We start from the raw sequence: 16163 nt of genomic DNA, 5'->3' as shown, positions 1-16163 counted from the left end.
AAAGTGAAAAGGAAAACCATTCCAAGCACAGCCATATAAAAAAAAAAAGAAAAGAACAATACACCTAGGAAAAAATTTAAGCGAAAGACTTGAAACTGTAAATTATAAAAGACTGCCGGAAGAAACTGAAGACACTAAATTAATGGAATGGTACGCCACGCTCGCGGACAGCAAGCCTTGATAATGTTAATATGTATGGTGGTCTGAAAGAAAATAGCTCCCAAAGGGAGTGGCACTATTAGGAGCTGTGGTTTTGTTGGAGTGGGTGTGGCCTTGTTGGAGGAAGTGTGTCACTATGGAGGTGGGCTCTGAGGTCTCATATATGCTCAAGCCACAGCCCAGTGTCTCAGTTCACTTCCTATTGCCTTTGGATCAAGATGTAGAATTCTCCAGCATGGTGTCTGCCTGCACCCTGCCATACTGCCAGCCGCCATGTTCCCCGCCATGATGATATGAACTAAACCTCTGAAACTATAAGCTGCCACCTCAGCTAAGCATTTTCCTTTATAAGAGTTGCCGTGGTCATGGTGTCTCGTCGCAGCAATGGAAACCCTAGGACAATCTATACTATTGAATCTGGAATGTCTCCTATTGGCTCATGTTTTAAGCACCTGTTTCCCAGATGTGTGGCTATTTTGAAGACTGTAGGTCCTTTAAGAGATGGGGCCTTAAGGGGCAGTCTTTGAAGGTTATACCTGCTTCTAGTTCCAGCCTGTTTTTTCTGTTTCCTGGTCTAGTGACTTTCTGAGAAGCCATCTGTCACAGATTCTTGCCTACCTTGCCACAATGAACTTGAATGCCTCCGAGACCATGAGATAAGACGAACCATTCTGCCCTTAAGCTGCTTCTATCACATCAATAAGGAGCCAACTTCAGACAGATAATACCAAACAATAAGGAGCCAACTTCAGATAGACAGTTAATACCAAACAAAGCAGTGTACATATTTAACACAGTTCCTAGAATAATTCTGGCCACTGTAAAAGTTAAAAAAGATAACCCCAAATTTGATATGGAAATTTAAGGAATTCAAAATAGCCAATATATTCTTTTAACACAGGACCTGGGGATCAAACTCAGGGCCTCAGGCTTGTTCAATAACGAAATGGCTATCTCCCCAGCCCTGATTTCTGTCTGTGTAAGCTTCTTGAGTGACCTCTATATTGCTTTCCACAGCAGCTGCTCCATTCCACATTCCCACCAGGAGTCTTACAGGAGTCCACACTTGCCCACAGTCTCACCAATACTTACTATCTTTGGGAATTTTTTAGTTCTAGCTCTCCTATGGAGAGGGAGGTACTATCTCGCTCTGAGTCAGTCTGTGCTTTTCTGACAGTTAATGGTATTGAATACCTTTCACATGCTTGTAGGCCCTTTGAATGTCTTCCTTGGAGAAATGACTTTTAAAATCTTTAGCCTATTCTCAAGCATATAAATTAACCTACTATCTTTTTTTGTTTGTTTGTTTTGTTTTGTTTTGTTTTTCGAGACAGGGTTTCTCTGTGGCTTTGGAGCCTGTCCTGGAACTAGCTCTATAGACCAGGCTGGTCTCGAACTCACAGAGATCCGCCTGCCTCTACCTCCCGAGTGCTGGGATTAAAGGCATGCGCCACCATCGCCCGGCTCCTACTATCTTTTTTTAATTTGTATGCATGTGTGCATGCATGCGTGTGTGTGTGTATGTGCGCGCGTGTACAAGCACGCGTGTGCATACTTAAGGGTAAGTATATGTCACATGAGTGTGGATAAATACAGAGGCCAGAAGAGGGCATCAGATCCCCTGGAACTGGAGTTACAGGTGGCTGTGAGCTGCCTGATGTGGGCCCTGGGAATCAAACTCTGATCCTCTGTAAAAACAGTAATCACTCCTTCTAACCAGTCAGCCATCTCTCCCGCCCCCATAGCCTCCTATCTTTTATGTAGTTTGCAAATATTTTCCCCACTCTACAGTGTGCCTTTTCCCTCTGTTGTTTCTTTTGCTATACAGAAACATGATTACTTCATTCCTACAAAATAGCTAGAAAGCAAATAGATGGCTAGTTGCCAGGGGCTGGGGGTGGAGAGGGGAGCAGGTGGGGAGTAACTATTGAGGGGGGTGTTTATTTGAGGATGGTGAAAATAAAATATTTCAGAACTAGACAGAGGAGGTAGCTCGACCATATTGTGACCTTGTGAAACGCCAACAAATTGTTTACTTTAAAATGATTAATATCGTGTTATATAAATCTCACCTCGACTTTTTTAAATGGGATGGAGGAGTAAGCCCACATTAAAGTATCAAAAGAGAGAGCCACTACTTATCTCTAGGGAAGCTGCCAAGTAGAAATGCAAGCTCAGTGTAGCTAGGGTTCTCAAGATTAGACAGAAATCCAAATTTTTATGTAAGCTCTCTCAATCTTTAGACATTGGTAATCAACTCATTATTAATCAACTAAGTGTTTAAAAAACATCTCTGCATGGGTGTAACAAACTAAATTTAGAAGCCAAATCAGCCTACAAGACATAGTATCACACTCCGTTCTGGACATAAGTGAGCCATTGAATATTCCCGATTCGGACACTTAGATGATATAAAGAATCTCAGGGTGTCTTCTCTTGGGGGTCCTGAGACATGCCAGCTCTGGTGCTGATCATGTACTTTACAAACACCACCCAACTCCTCTTCCTCACAATCATCAGGAGTGGTGGGGGAGGGGCTGCTACAGAGCCGGAGATGTTGGAGACATTGAGTAGTCAAGCAACTTTCCAAAAGTGAGGACGTTGAAATAAGGCAGAAGCAGGACCAAGACAAGACGCACCTTGATTTGCCAAGTCGGCATCTCATCCACATGCTGGCATCGCAAACTTCACAAGGCCAGAATGGAAATCTCCTTAAATCTTCCCTTCAAAAACCTCCATCCACCAGTCTCACCACCACAATGAACAGAAGACAAAGGTTTCGTGTTTTGTTTTGTTGTTTGTTTGTTTTGTTGCTCTTTCAAGACAGGGTTTCTCTGTGTAACAGTCCTGGCTGTCCTGGAACTCACTTTGTAGACCAGGCTAGCCTAGAGCTAACAGAGATCTGCTTGCCTCTGCCTCCAGAGTGCTAGGATTAAAGGTATGTACAACCCACCACTGGCTAACAAAGGGTTTTCTAAGAGTGACCGTCCATCCCCACATTTGCTCATTCCCCATCTCCCCACCACCACTCTAATTCTCCTGCAAATCCACAACCAGTGACATACAGATCTGATGACATCTCCTTCCCCTGCCTAGGTCATTTTATCATCCCCACGGCCATTCATGGGCTTCCTCACCTGACCCCAGGCCTCCCTGACACTCTTGTCTCACAATTCCCCACACAGCAGCCATTTGTCATCGGTTTCCAGCTTCACACCCTCAAATTACCACTACCTGTCCCTGTGCGGTCCAGAGAAGTCAAGCCATTTGTTTGATAACGTGGCCGTCGATCCCAGGACCCCCATCTTGTAGTATGAGATTGGGGAACTACATTTCCAAATATACGCCAGCATTCCCCATACTGATCCTAACCTGTCACCCTCAGCTCCCTGAAGACAAGAGACGACGCAGCCAAGGAGGGGAAGAAGGCAAGTTAGACTCTAGCCAGCAGGTGTGTGCATAGGGAACCTAGCAATCCTGGTTATGTGTTAGTCTAGGACCTAGGTCACCCAAGTCCTCCAGAGCAGCACAGGACATAGTTCCCTCAGCCTCCACTGCAAGACCCACCCCAACCACATTCTGAGAGCTTTAGGCTAAGCAGAAATTGAGCAGAGCTCCTTCGCTTATGTGCTAGAAGCGCTAACCTGCATTTCGTCCTGTGGTGAGCAGGTGGGCCTTGGGAACCCTGGCACAGAGCCAAGAAGCCTTCTCAGAGAAGCACATTGGAGAGATCTGCCTGGTCCCAGGCCAGGATCCCACCTCAGATCCAGGCTAGGCAGGAAAGGTCTGGTCCCTGACTCTGTCACCTGTCCTCCACACCCCTTCCCCCAACACAAGCACACACATGCACGCACATACACACACACACACACACACACACACCCCACACTCAAAAAACAAATCTGTCACTGGCTTCTGCCCCTCCTTCCCCTGAGTGACAGAAGGCCTCTCTGCCTGTGGTAGGCAAACACCCTCTCAGGGCTTCCTGCCAAGTGGGGTTCTAGCTGGTTCTACCCACAGCCCCTCCAGCAGCAGGGTCTGGACAGTCCCTTCACAGCCGCCAACACTCACCACAAAGGTCTTTAAGAATTCCATCATTTTCTCTGTGCCTGGCTCTGGGAGGCAGGAGGGGCCCTTCTGCTTTGGAAGCACTGCCGAGGCTGTTGCTGCCACCAAGGTGGCGGCAGCTGCTGACGTTGGACAACTTCCTTAAGATCAAACAAGGAACTGCAGGATTTGGGTGTCCGCCCGCCCAGAGCTGTTAGTCCACATTGACTAGCAATGACCTTTGACCCTTCCGCTGCCAGGACTGCTTCTCTGTTTGGCAGAGTCACTACACACATGTATGTCATAGGACAAGGCGTCCCTCCCAGGCAGCGCCACACCAGAGGCTTATGAGAGGGGCCTACCTGTGCCCAGGAAAGCCAAGGGTGAGAAGCAGGCTCCCCTTCCACTCCTGCCTTGAGAAGGGACCAGAGCAAGGGATGCCAGTGGCCTCACTGGCACTGAAGACTAGTGTTATCGGGCATTGTAGGACGTGAGGCAGGCCCCTCAACATCCCCACCTGTGAGCTAAGAAGCCCTAAGTGCAAGGAAAACAAAAACAAAGTAAACAACAGCAGATACCAACAATCCCTGCAGACCGCAGAGTCTAAAACACCCATGCTCAAAGTAAGAGACACAGCTAAAACAGTCAGCAGTTGTCTGGAGGTGGGGGATTCATGGGAAGGGGTACAGAGGCCTGGAAAGCAATTTCCCACCAAGAACAGCCTGGGTTCCTCTCTAATGTTAGGTGTATTATTCTGGGGTCTTTTTTTAAAAAAAAATCTTAATGCTCTTTTAAAACAGACAGCAGTTGCTTCATTGCAACTCCCTTCCCAAAGAAAATTTTATAATAAATACAGCAAAAGGCCTGATGAGACTCGCACCACATTTAAAGCTCAGAGCCCATGGTGCCCAAGTTCTGAGCTGGGAGAAGCAAAGCGGGGGAGGGGATCAGACCCTGGATCTTTGGGTCTCTTTCACAGCATAAGCATGTCAGACTGCACACCTATCCAGCACCCTCGCCAGGGTCAGCTCTGAAAGGAAAGCAGGGTGCCCTACCTAGAAGATAAGGCATGAACTATTCAAGCCCACAAAAGAAGGTTGCAGCGCACCCAGGACAGCCGTGGCTTTAGTGTGTGACAGACATGCTTCTCCTGCTAGTGAATTGTGAGGCTAATCATTCAGCCTTGGCATCTCAGTTTCCAGATCTATAAAACGGAGAAATACAGATGGTTTGCACAGTGTAGGTACTAAATCCCCAGCAGGGCAAAGCATGAAGAATCCTTCATTAATGAAGAACCCTTCACAGATGCCTGCGTGGTCATCAGCCATCCTGCCCCCAAGCTCCACAAACTCCAGTTCCCAACACACATGAGAAGCAGCCCACCCAGAAGGCTGTCCTTGTCTCTGCCTCTCCAATCCTGCCCCCCTGGCTTCCACTTCCTCTCTCCATGCCAGCCTGGCCTGTATCTGCTCAAGGAGCCCCCAGAGTACCCTATAAGAGAAAGGCTAGATGTCCTCGGGTGCTGGGGGAAGGCAGGGCTCCAAGAGGCCTTGGCGCAGGTCCGTCTCTGAGGTTAAAATAACACTGGAGGTCAGAATGGGTGGGAAAGAGAGGGGCAGAGGGCTACTTGGGGCCTGGGCCACCTCACTTGCGGAAGCCATATGGGAGAGGGACCTAGAGCTCTGGAGAAGGCTGGCAATATCCGTTCCAAATCTTGAAATGCTGATGTAACCAACAGCGTTAGAGAAGCCATAAAGTGATACTCATGGGCTTCTCTGCCCCTGCTGAGCCCAAGGACTCGGTGTGGTACTCCTGTGTACTCAAACCATCCCAGGCTCCTTCCGTACCTGCTTCTGACCTCTCCCTATTTATGTTTGGGCCCCATGACTCATTCTGTAGAGCCCCCCACACCACCATGCCATTCCTGCAGTCCCGGGACATAGGAGGCTCTGGCTAGCACGACACACCCTACACAGGATGCCTCTGCTACCCTATGCTTAGGGTCCAAACTCCTTGTGCAGTAAAAGAATGCATCAACAGGAAGTGGAGGGCAGGACAGAGAGGCCTAACTTACTGATCTCTGGGCCAAGCACTGCTAAGGATGGGGACTTCAGGAAGATCATCCTTAGACCCTCTCTTCCTACCCACCCCACTTCACCCAGGCCCAGGATCTACCCCTTCCCAATCATGATCCAGTTGAGGAAAAGTGCAACTAAAGCTCAGAGAGGTTATGTGGCCTGCTGGAGGTCACACAGCCTGCTAGAAGCAGAGCCAGGTGAGTGTTCTAAGCGAAAGAGGGGGGTTAGGTGGGGAGGATGGCAAGGAAGGAAAGGTGAAGGTAGAGGAGAATCTGAAAGCACTTGTGTTTAACTCTGAGGTCAGGAAGGACTCTCTTAGCTCGCCAGGGAGGCCTTCAGCCCCGGCGGTGTCATGAGCAGAGGCAGCCCTGTGGCCACACTCTGAAGCTGTTCCAGGACCCAGGAGCCTCAGGACTTCCAAACAGAAGAACAACGGAGGCCAGAGGCCAGAGAGACAAACAGCCATTCTTGTGATGCAAAATTAGCCCCTGTCCACAGACGTGGAGGGTGCAGAGAGTGATACCCATGCAAATTTCTCCTTGGTATAATGAGACTCTCATCTCTGAGCCAGAACCCCCATTGCCCACCTACACCCACTTTCTTCCAAACCAGAAGCCCTGTCGCTCAGGACACGGCATGGTAATGATCTGATAAAAACACTCTGGGTGATTTGAGGCCCCCAATCAGTCAGACTTCCTTTCTGGCCTCAATTCTTCCCTAGCAGCTGCGGTCCAGGGAAAAGACCCGCTGACAGTCAGAGAGACTAACATCCAAACCACAGTCAGCTATCAGCCAGTCCTGTGACTTCCAGTCTCATTTTCTTGGCTTTAAAAATTAAATAATGATCCTACCCCACACCCTGGGTGTCCCCCAGGAGGAACTGAGACAGCAAGCGCAGACATGCCTACCACACACAGCAGCCATGGCTAAACACCGTTGACTAATGGAATTTACTCTGGGGAGGGGTGCTGACATTAACTATGTTCTCACTGCGTGTGCCAGGCCCCGATTAAACATTCCACACATGTCCACCTACCTAAGTCCAGCACCGCCAGGGCCACGGGCATGCTGGTCCTGCCCACTCTACAGGTGAAGAAACTGAGGCTGAGAGGTGAATAACTTTACCAATAGTCAGCACTGCAAACCATGACCACCTTTCACGACCAGGGTTCAAATTTTACATCAGTGCACTAATGTGGCTTGGGACATTGAAAATCTTGGTAAAGTCCAAATCCCACTTGACCTCCGGAAAGTCTATCTGTGTGTCTCTCTGTGTGTGTCTCTCTGTTTGTCTCTGTCTCTCTTTGCCTCCCTCCCTTCCTCCCTCTCCCTCTCTCTGGTGCTAATGATGGAATCCAAGTCTCGCACATGCTAAGCACACACTTTATCCCTGGGCTGCACCCACAGCCCCTCAAGCCACTGGGAAGCTCACAACCTAAGTCCCCACAGCACTTGACTTAGTTTATGTCGGTATCCAAATACAGTTAATGACTAGGTCTGATCATTCCTCCCAACTGGAAAAGCCTGGTGGGCAGAAGCTGTGTCTACACACAACAGGCTTCCTCACATCTACAGCAGCGCCCTTCGAAAGATGCCACATTATTGAGTGCACCGCTAACAGACCAGAAACACTGGCAACTGCAGACCCTGCAATACTATTGCTCTTGTGATGTCCCTGATTTCGGAGTCCTTAAATCAAAGGGAAAGTGTGTGTCTGAAGCGATGCCTCCAGCAGCAGAGGCTCAGTGAGTATTTGTACACGGTGATATTTTTTTCCCTGGAATTGGAGAAAAAAACACACAGAGTTTGAAATCAGGCTTGTGCCCTTACCAGCTGGCTAAAGGAAATGCTTCATTTACTTCTCTGGGCCTCAATTTTTCCCATCTGTAAAATGGGAAAATAATGGTTCTCTTGCAGAGCAGCTTTGAGAATCAGAAGATTTTAGGAAAGTGGCTTGCAAACTATGAAGCACAGCGCCAACAGGATAAAAATGAAGATGGGGGCACAGTTGGTGAGAAGGTGGATGTGTGTGTGCCCCAGATCTGGGTGTAGAAAGCTGAGCCCCACTGTGCAGCCCTGAAAGGCAGACGTTTAATCTATGAAGTCATTGATTAAATTAATGAAGTCAAGTTAAGGGTCTGGAAACTGATCAGGATGGGATGAAACCATCAGGGTGGAGCCCCATTATTCAATACTGATAGCTCTGTAAAAAGGGGGTCCAGCAGAGAGATGCATGCACTCCCTGCCATCAACACCATCACCAGATACCAGCCCTCCACTTTGAAGCCCCAGCCAGGATCATGAGCCAAAATCAACCTCTTTTCTTTATAAAGCTGTGTGGTCTCAGAAATTTTGCTACAGTATTAAACACAGACACACACACACACACACACACACACACACACACACACACCTATCACAGGAGCTGGAGAGATGGCTCAATGGCTAAGAACACACTATTTAGTTCTCAGAAGAGGACCAGAGTTCAGTTCCCGGCACCCATGCAGCTCACAACCACCTTGAACTCCAGCTCCTGGGAAATCTGATCCCACTGGACTCCCCGGGCACCCGCATTCATCTGCACATACCCAAACAGAGACACACATATAATGTAACCAAAAACCAGAAAAATAAATCTCAAAAAAGGAGCACTTCCACAGACTCCATCAGTGGCTGTCCCAGAGGCCACAGGCCTTCAAAGGGTGCAGTAAGAACAGGGCTGCCTTGAAGCAACGGCTCCACTTTCCAGGATGCAGCTGGGCTCGAGTTGCCAAGCCGCCCAGTGCTGGCTGAGGTGCAGGCATTGGCACTGTGGTGAGGCCCCTAGCCATGACGTCCTCTGGCAGAGTTCTTGGTCTTGACCCGGTGTGTGGCCTGAAATTTCCAGTTTTCCCCACAATGTGGGACTCGGCTTCAACAACCTTGTCAAGGGGGAGGGGTGAGGGGAGACTGGAAAAACAGCTGTGGAAATCCCTTCGGGTCACTGGAGACAAACCTTCCTGGACTGTGTCGGGGACTTGTGGGTTCAGCAGACAGGGAGGCAAAGAGGGACAGGTGCAGCTTTGACCTCATACAGGCTACAGGGTCACATGAGGCTTCCTGCTGGAAGAAAGGAGAGAAAGAACAGACCCCAAGGCTGAAAGGGTGGAGCCTCTGGTCTCCAGGAAAGCCTCCTTGGCCCTGGTAGACATATGTGGCCTGGGCTGCCGCCTGGCCAGCCTGGTGGGGAGTCGAGTCACGTGACAGACTTGGCTCCACAGTCCCCTGCATATCACTACACTTCCTTCCCCCATCCCTTTGCTGTCCCTGTCCCCTGCTCACTTGCTTGCTGGCACTTGCTGCGTTGTGACACTTGGGACTCTGAACTAGGAATCAGTCACCAAAAGACTTTCTGTCTGCCAACTATCCCTTCCCCCTTTTCAGGCAAGTTTAGGGCCATAGATGCTAACCATTCCCATCTACACCGGCTTCCTCCTCTCCAGTACTAGCCTGGAGTTGTGCACAGAAAGAAATAAGGTGAAGACACCTGGGTATGGTCACCCAGACAGAACTCACGGCCAGATGTGGCGCCTGTGGCTGGCCCGTGTCTTCTGCATCCTTCTCACTATCTCGCTATCCCTGCCTGAGTAACCTTCCATCTCCTTACCCCTGAAGAAAGAGTCTCCCTGGGGAATTATGAACTTGGCTACCCCCCAGGGAGGGTTTCTGTGTCCTGCCAGTAACATGTCTGTGAACCCCGGCTCAGCACACTGGTCCTCAACATGCAGAGCCATCTAACCCACCACCCAACTCACTACCAGGGCTGCTTAGAGGTGACCAAGTCAAAAGAATCCAAGCCCGTGCTATTCAAATGTTTGCAACTGAATTCCCAGACTACACCCCCTCTCCCGGGGTTTTGCCCTCTCTGTGCCTCGGTTCCCATTCTCCTCCAGAGGAGGCTGCTGTTGTCCCCTGGGCAATCATTAGGGGCACTGTTTCTAGCAGCAAGCCAGTACTCACTGGCCCAGTGCCACCCTGCCTTGGAGACCTGCAGTTGCCCAGCCTCTGCTTCAAGGCGAAGAGAGAGGCACCCACCCACCTACCCAGGCCAGCACTGTCAGTCAGAGGAGAGCACAGGCTAAAGAGCAGTTACTGCAGAATCGCAGTAGTCTGGGCTCTTCCTCTGAACACCTTCTTCTGAGACTTTACTGCAGCTTGTCTCTCACCAAGCACACAGTAGGTGTGCATCAAATGTGCTGGCTGAACACTGAGTAAACTGCTTTTGGTACCACTTGGTTTAGCTTGTTTGGCAATGGTTCTCCCTATGCGTCATGACCCCTTTGGGGGGTCACATATCAGATACCCTGCATATCAGATATTTACATTACGATTCCTAACTACATGTATGGAGTGGCAATAAAATGGTTTTATGTTTAAGGGTCACCACAACATGAGGAACTGGATTAAAGGGTCCCAGCATTAGGAAGCTTGAGAGCCACTGGTTTAGACCTAAGAGAAAGACTGGGGGAAGCGGGATCTCATGAGAAATGAAGTGGGGAGACACGTGATTCTTCTGATATACCCAGGAGATGTCATCTGAGTCATGCCCATCAGGCCTGGCCACTTGTAAGAGATCCCCTAACCTTCCCTCCCCAGACAGCCATGGCAGAGGAAGCCTGGGGGCTGCAGCCTTGGCTTCAGCTGGGAGCGTCCCTTCAGGTTAACCTGCGGGAAGGGAGAATATCTGCAAATTGCATGTTCCTTTCTTTCCCCATCTTGTAGTTAATGATTACCTAAATAGGCGCTCCAGTCCCCGAGCTCCAGCAACCTAATTATACATGTACTAAGCATGGAGGCTTCAGCGCTAGACAGCTCTCCCCTCCATAAGCCATATGTCAAAGAACACGACTGCCTGCCCTGCTTTGCCAGCTGGGATGATGAACGGAGCGCAGGGGCAAATGAAGACCCTAACTAGGTTTACGGGAGGAATAGTGGGCTGCCTATCCCCGGCTCAGATGTCCTGCTTGGGGAAATCATTCGGTTGCAAATACATTCAGAGTGCAGAGTCCCATAATATCCACCCCCGGGCACCCCCAAACACTGGGGTGGCATAACAGAGTGCTACCCAAAACATTTGCATTCAAGTCCACCCCCACCACACACACACACAAAATAAACACTCACTCGTCGCAAACACACGCCCAGTCCCTGTGAGGTTTATGAGCCCCAAAGACGAGGAAGAAGGCACCAGCTGCACATGCTTGCTAGCTGTAAACAATTATCGTGTGCCGTTGGATCCGATGTGTCTTCCCATTTGACCCGGGCTCAGGATCACAGGCGACAGAAGTGAAGGAGCATCAGGTGAGTCCCTTTTCCTTTTGTCCAATGCCTTGCTAGCCAAAGTGATGGGCATATCCAGGGCGTGTATCCAAAGTGGTGAGGAACTTGGTCCCCAGGGGCTCAAGCCACCTTGTTGACCTGGGACTCAAAGCTGAAAGCAGTGCAAAACTGAAACAGCATACCAACCAGCAAAGCAAAGACAGTGGGGCTCACCCTTGCCCTGACTGAGGAAGCTGTGTTAGCCTGGCCTCAGGTATAGTCTAAAAACTGCCGACACTCCTAAGTAGTGAGTCTGGAGGTGGGCATCAAGGGTCTACCCTGCTGACACAGCACACTGTTGGTGAGCTCACAACCTCCCCCCAGCCACAGGCTACCATGTGTCATTGAAGGTGCTGGCCACGAGGGTGGAGAGGGTCTGGGGAGCCCCAGGGAGAAGCAGTCCACAGTCAGGGGTCAGAGGAGTTTCAGATTACCTCCCAGCCACTCAGTGGGCGAGGCAAGACAGGATTGCCCAGCACCCAACAAGCAGATCCATTCAAGAGTTCTGGCTTTGCACAATCCTAGGCAGGCTTCCAGGTCCTTTCAGTTCCCTAAGGAGCAGGTCCCCTGGGCCAAGGCACAGACCTAACTTCACTAATTGTTTTTTTAAAATATTTTATTTATTTATTATTATGCATACAATATTCTGTCTGTATGTATGCCTGCAGGCCAGAAGAGTGCACCAGACCCCATTACAGATGGTTGTGAGCCACCATGTGGAGGCCGGGAATTGAACTCAGGACCTTTGGAAGAGCAGGCAATGCTCTTAACCACTGAGCCATCTCTCCAGCCCCCTCACTAATTGTTTTTGTTTGCTCTTTTGGTTTTGGTTTTTAAACAGTCTCACTCTGGAGCCCAGGCTGGCCTTGAACTTCCAATCCTTCTGACTCAGTCTCCCAAGTGCATGGATTACAGGTATATATCACTATCCTGGGCCATTTTCACTAAATCAAGGGGTCCTTTGACAAGTGGTACCCTGTGAGTAACTAATCTGAAGGGATCACCAGGAACATGAACACCATGACTTGCTCTCCCAGGCCTGAAGAACACGATGCTGCTGCTGTGGTGGCGGCAGGGAAGGATACAGATGAGCTTAGCAGGTTCAAGGTGGAATCTACAGAGCGCCACCTCCTGGAGCTGGCAGGCAGCATGGGTCAGCCACCCCTCGACAACAGATCCCCTGGGTGGGAAGGGAGCCCTCTGTCTTCAGCGGGCAGAGCAGGCCCTTAGCATTTGGGAGACACTCCTCCTTCTCGAGTGGTTAGAGTCTCAGGCCTGGCCGCCTTCCCTGTGGAATTTCACACACCCCACACCTTATGTGACAGACTCTCCCTGTCTGCTTTGACCAATCCATCCAGCTTCTTTCCTCTCCCTCACCTGCACCCAGCTCACCAGCCCACTCCATTGTCTTGACCTCTTTAACACAACCACCTTCCACTCATTCTTGTCACCTCCGTTGACTGCTCAGGCCCAAGGCCCTCGATTCTAGTGACAGCTTCTATCACTAAGCCCCTCCTCCAATGTCTACTGATCAATAATCTGTTCCCTACATGGCTGCCATATGTAAATCACATCTCTCTGTTGATTAAAATCAAACCCCTGAGCCAGCAGGTAAGGACTCCTGTGACAAAGCCTGACCACCTAAGTTCCACCCCTAGACCCCACGTGATGGAAGGAGAGAATCAGTTCCCCGAAGCCGGGCCCTAACCACACCACACACACACACACACACACACACACACACACACACACACACACCACACAACTAAAACATAATATTTAAAAATCTGAACCCCCTCCCAGGCCCCACATGCAGATGTGTTCCGCCCCTACAGCCACACAGAGTTCCTTCTTTTCCCTGGATGCAGGCTCCTATCTGCCCATGTACCTTTTCATTAGTTATATCCCAGAGTCCAGACTCCAGAGTAACTTCCTGCCCTTCACAAAGCCCTTTCTTGTCACCTGCCACCTCCCTGTAGGCTCTTCCCAAGCCTATGGAAAGACATTTTTCTTTCCTACTTCTTGTGGTTGGATTTCTGTCAACTTGACACAAACCTAGAGTCCTTTTCAAAGAGGGAACCTCAGTTGAGACAATATCACACGCACGCGCACACACACACTCACACACACACACACACCAGAACAGGCCTTGGGCAAGCCTATAATGCATTTCCTTGATTGAATTGATGACTGATGTGGTAGGCCTAATTCACTGAGTGGTGTCGCCCTTGGGCCAGTGGCCCTGGGTGCTATAAGAAAGCAGGCTGAGCAAGCCATAAGAAGCAGGCCAGTAAACAGCTCCCCTCCATGGCCTCAGTTCCTGCCTCCAGGTTTCTGCCCTATGTGAGTTCCTGCCCTGACTTCCTTCAGTGATAGCCCATTACCTGAAGTATGAGATGAAATAGGCCCTTTCCTCCCCAGGTTGCTTTTGGTCACAGTATCTCATCACAACCCTAAGGTGCCACCCTTGAAGTCACAACACCGAAATACAATGTGTGTCTCGTCCTTGGAGCTCCCATTAGAAACTGCAGTCAGGTGTCAGGTTTCTGTTCAGGGTCTCTCTGTCCAGAAGGCAGGCACATGAGAACAGGAACTATATCTGCTCTTTCCTGCTGTGTGTATGTCCCCAGGCCCTCAGTAGAACTCACCCATGAAGAACGGTCAACAAGCATTGTAAAGTGAATGCAGGTCTCCTCCTATAACACCCTGCCGTGTGAGGTGCAGAAGCCCCAGCAGAAGAGGGCACGGAAAGGTGGCCTGGGGAGGCAGCATCATAGCTGTGCCTGGCGATGAGCCATGGTGTGGGGAGAGGATGGGAGGCATGCATAAAACTCACACAAGTAAGAAAAAAAAATCATCAGACTTGCTCTTGACCCCCCAGTGCTGGAGTCACATGATCCCTTCCTCTCAGGAGGGAGCCAGCAGAGTAAGCACTGCTTGGGATGCCCGAACTAACCACCACACAGATGGAATGGATCTGCTCACTCCCTCGATCCTCTATCAGGACCCCCACTTTGTGGACCCCTTTTTAAACCACCTCAGGGAGAAATGAGGCTGCAGGAGAGCCGGTCACAATACACCTGGAATCCACCTTCAAACTCTAAGATTCCAGCAGCTTATTGAGGAGTCTCCTTTCACAGGAGGCCCCACTGGAACAGTGGTGGACAGCCTCTGTGTGACCTAGGAAAGGGCTCTTCTCTGAAAAGTAGCCTTTCCTCTCAACAGACACCAACCACAACAGGACGTGGCCTTGCTGGGTTTCCTTCCTCACTCATTGCCCTGGCTGGGGTGCCTCAGAGACACCCCCTCAAGGACAGGTCTGCGCCAGCCAGACCAGGCCTCTCAGGAATCTGTTGAGAGGCATCAGGGTGACATTCCTCGTGAGTCAGGCCCACCCCACCCCCAACCCTGTCCCTCACAACAGCTGACGGCCAATTCCCAGAAGAAACCATCTGGGTCTCAGTACATAGCCCCACCCGCAAGGACTGGGGAGAATTAGAGATTATCGGTGGGCTGGAAGGCCCTGCTGGAGTGTTTGCCAGGCCACAATATTGAATTTTAAACATGTGTGCCTATTCTCTCTCCCCGCTGGAGCCTCCCGTAGCCAGGCAACGCTATCTGACCTGGGGGACCAGGAGGGGGAGTTTCCATAACCAGGCGGGTCACCTGGGGTTATCTAAGCACAATGAATTGCCTCCCTCTCCACCCACCCTCAGTCCAGTGACCCCAGGCCCACACGCTCGCCATCACAGATGCCCACTCCACTAACAATGAGATGACAGGGGTCTTGGGGGCAAAACTGTACTGTGATTAGAACAAGGCGGAAGCAGATTATGGGGATTAGGTGTCATTATCTACCTATGAGCAGATTCACAAATTGAGAGACAGCAGGCTGAACCTGCAGCAAGAAAAAGTCCGGCTAGACCAGAGGAGGAAGACAATGCAAGCGATGACACTTTCAAGAAAAGGTCAGACAAAGGCTAGGCATGATGGTGTATGCCAATCACAGCACACAGGAAGCTAAGGCAGGAGGGCCTTGAGTTCCAGGCCAGCTTGGGCAATAAATAAAGTCCAGGCCGGCCTCCAAAACAGGGATACAGCTCCACTTGGTGAATGCTTGGCTAGCATGCCTCAAGCCCTGGGTTTAACACCCAGGATCTCCAGCACCACCTAAAACCAGGCATGGTGGTGCCTGTCTGCAGTTCTAGCACTTGAGAGACAAGCTGGAGGCAAGGCTAGACTACGTGAGACTGTCTCAAAAAACCATTCATAGTAGTGAATACCTTTAATCCTAGCACTAGGGAGACAGCAGCAGGCAGATATGTAAGTTCAAGGCCAGCCTGATCTACATAGTGATTTCCAGGCTATCCAGAGCTACATAGTAAAAGCCTATCTCAAAAAAAATCTAAACAAATAAAAAAAACTGGACAAGCCTGTTAGAGCTGAGTAAATAAAGCATTCTCTTTCATTCTCTCTCTCTCTCTCTCTCTCTCTCTCTCTCTCTCTCTCTCTCTCTCTCTG

At 50.1% G+C, this 16163-nt stretch overlaps 1 protein-coding gene across 9 annotated transcripts in view; it reads right to left on the bottom strand.

The window, feature by feature from the left end:
* The window catches only part of Rap1gap2 (RAP1 GTPase activating protein 2), a 188462-nt gene that overhangs the window by 69949 nt on the left and 102350 nt on the right, over nucleotides 1-16163 (bottom strand). Inside the window, exon 1 of one of the 9 annotated variants that reach the window (XM_050128779.1) lies at nucleotides 4231-4329. The exons of the other annotated variants lie outside the window; for them this stretch is intronic. Within the exon in view, the coding sequence (XP_049984736.1) occupies nucleotides 4231-4257 (27 nt within the window). The 5' untranslated portion in view covers nucleotides 4258-4329. Of the gene's footprint in view, nucleotides 1-4230; nucleotides 4330-16163 lie in introns of those variants that run through there. 9 annotated transcript variants of the gene reach the window in all.

This window comes from Alexandromys fortis, unplaced genomic scaffold (genome assembly GCF_014885135.2).
Source record: "Alexandromys fortis isolate MF-2015 unplaced genomic scaffold, M_Fortis_MF-2015_v1.1 scaffold_80, whole genome shotgun sequence".
Taxonomy (NCBI): domain Eukaryota; kingdom Metazoa; phylum Chordata; class Mammalia; order Rodentia; family Cricetidae; genus Alexandromys; species Alexandromys fortis.
Note: the sequence above shows the minus strand (reverse complement) of the source record. Positions and strands in the feature narration are given on the sequence as shown.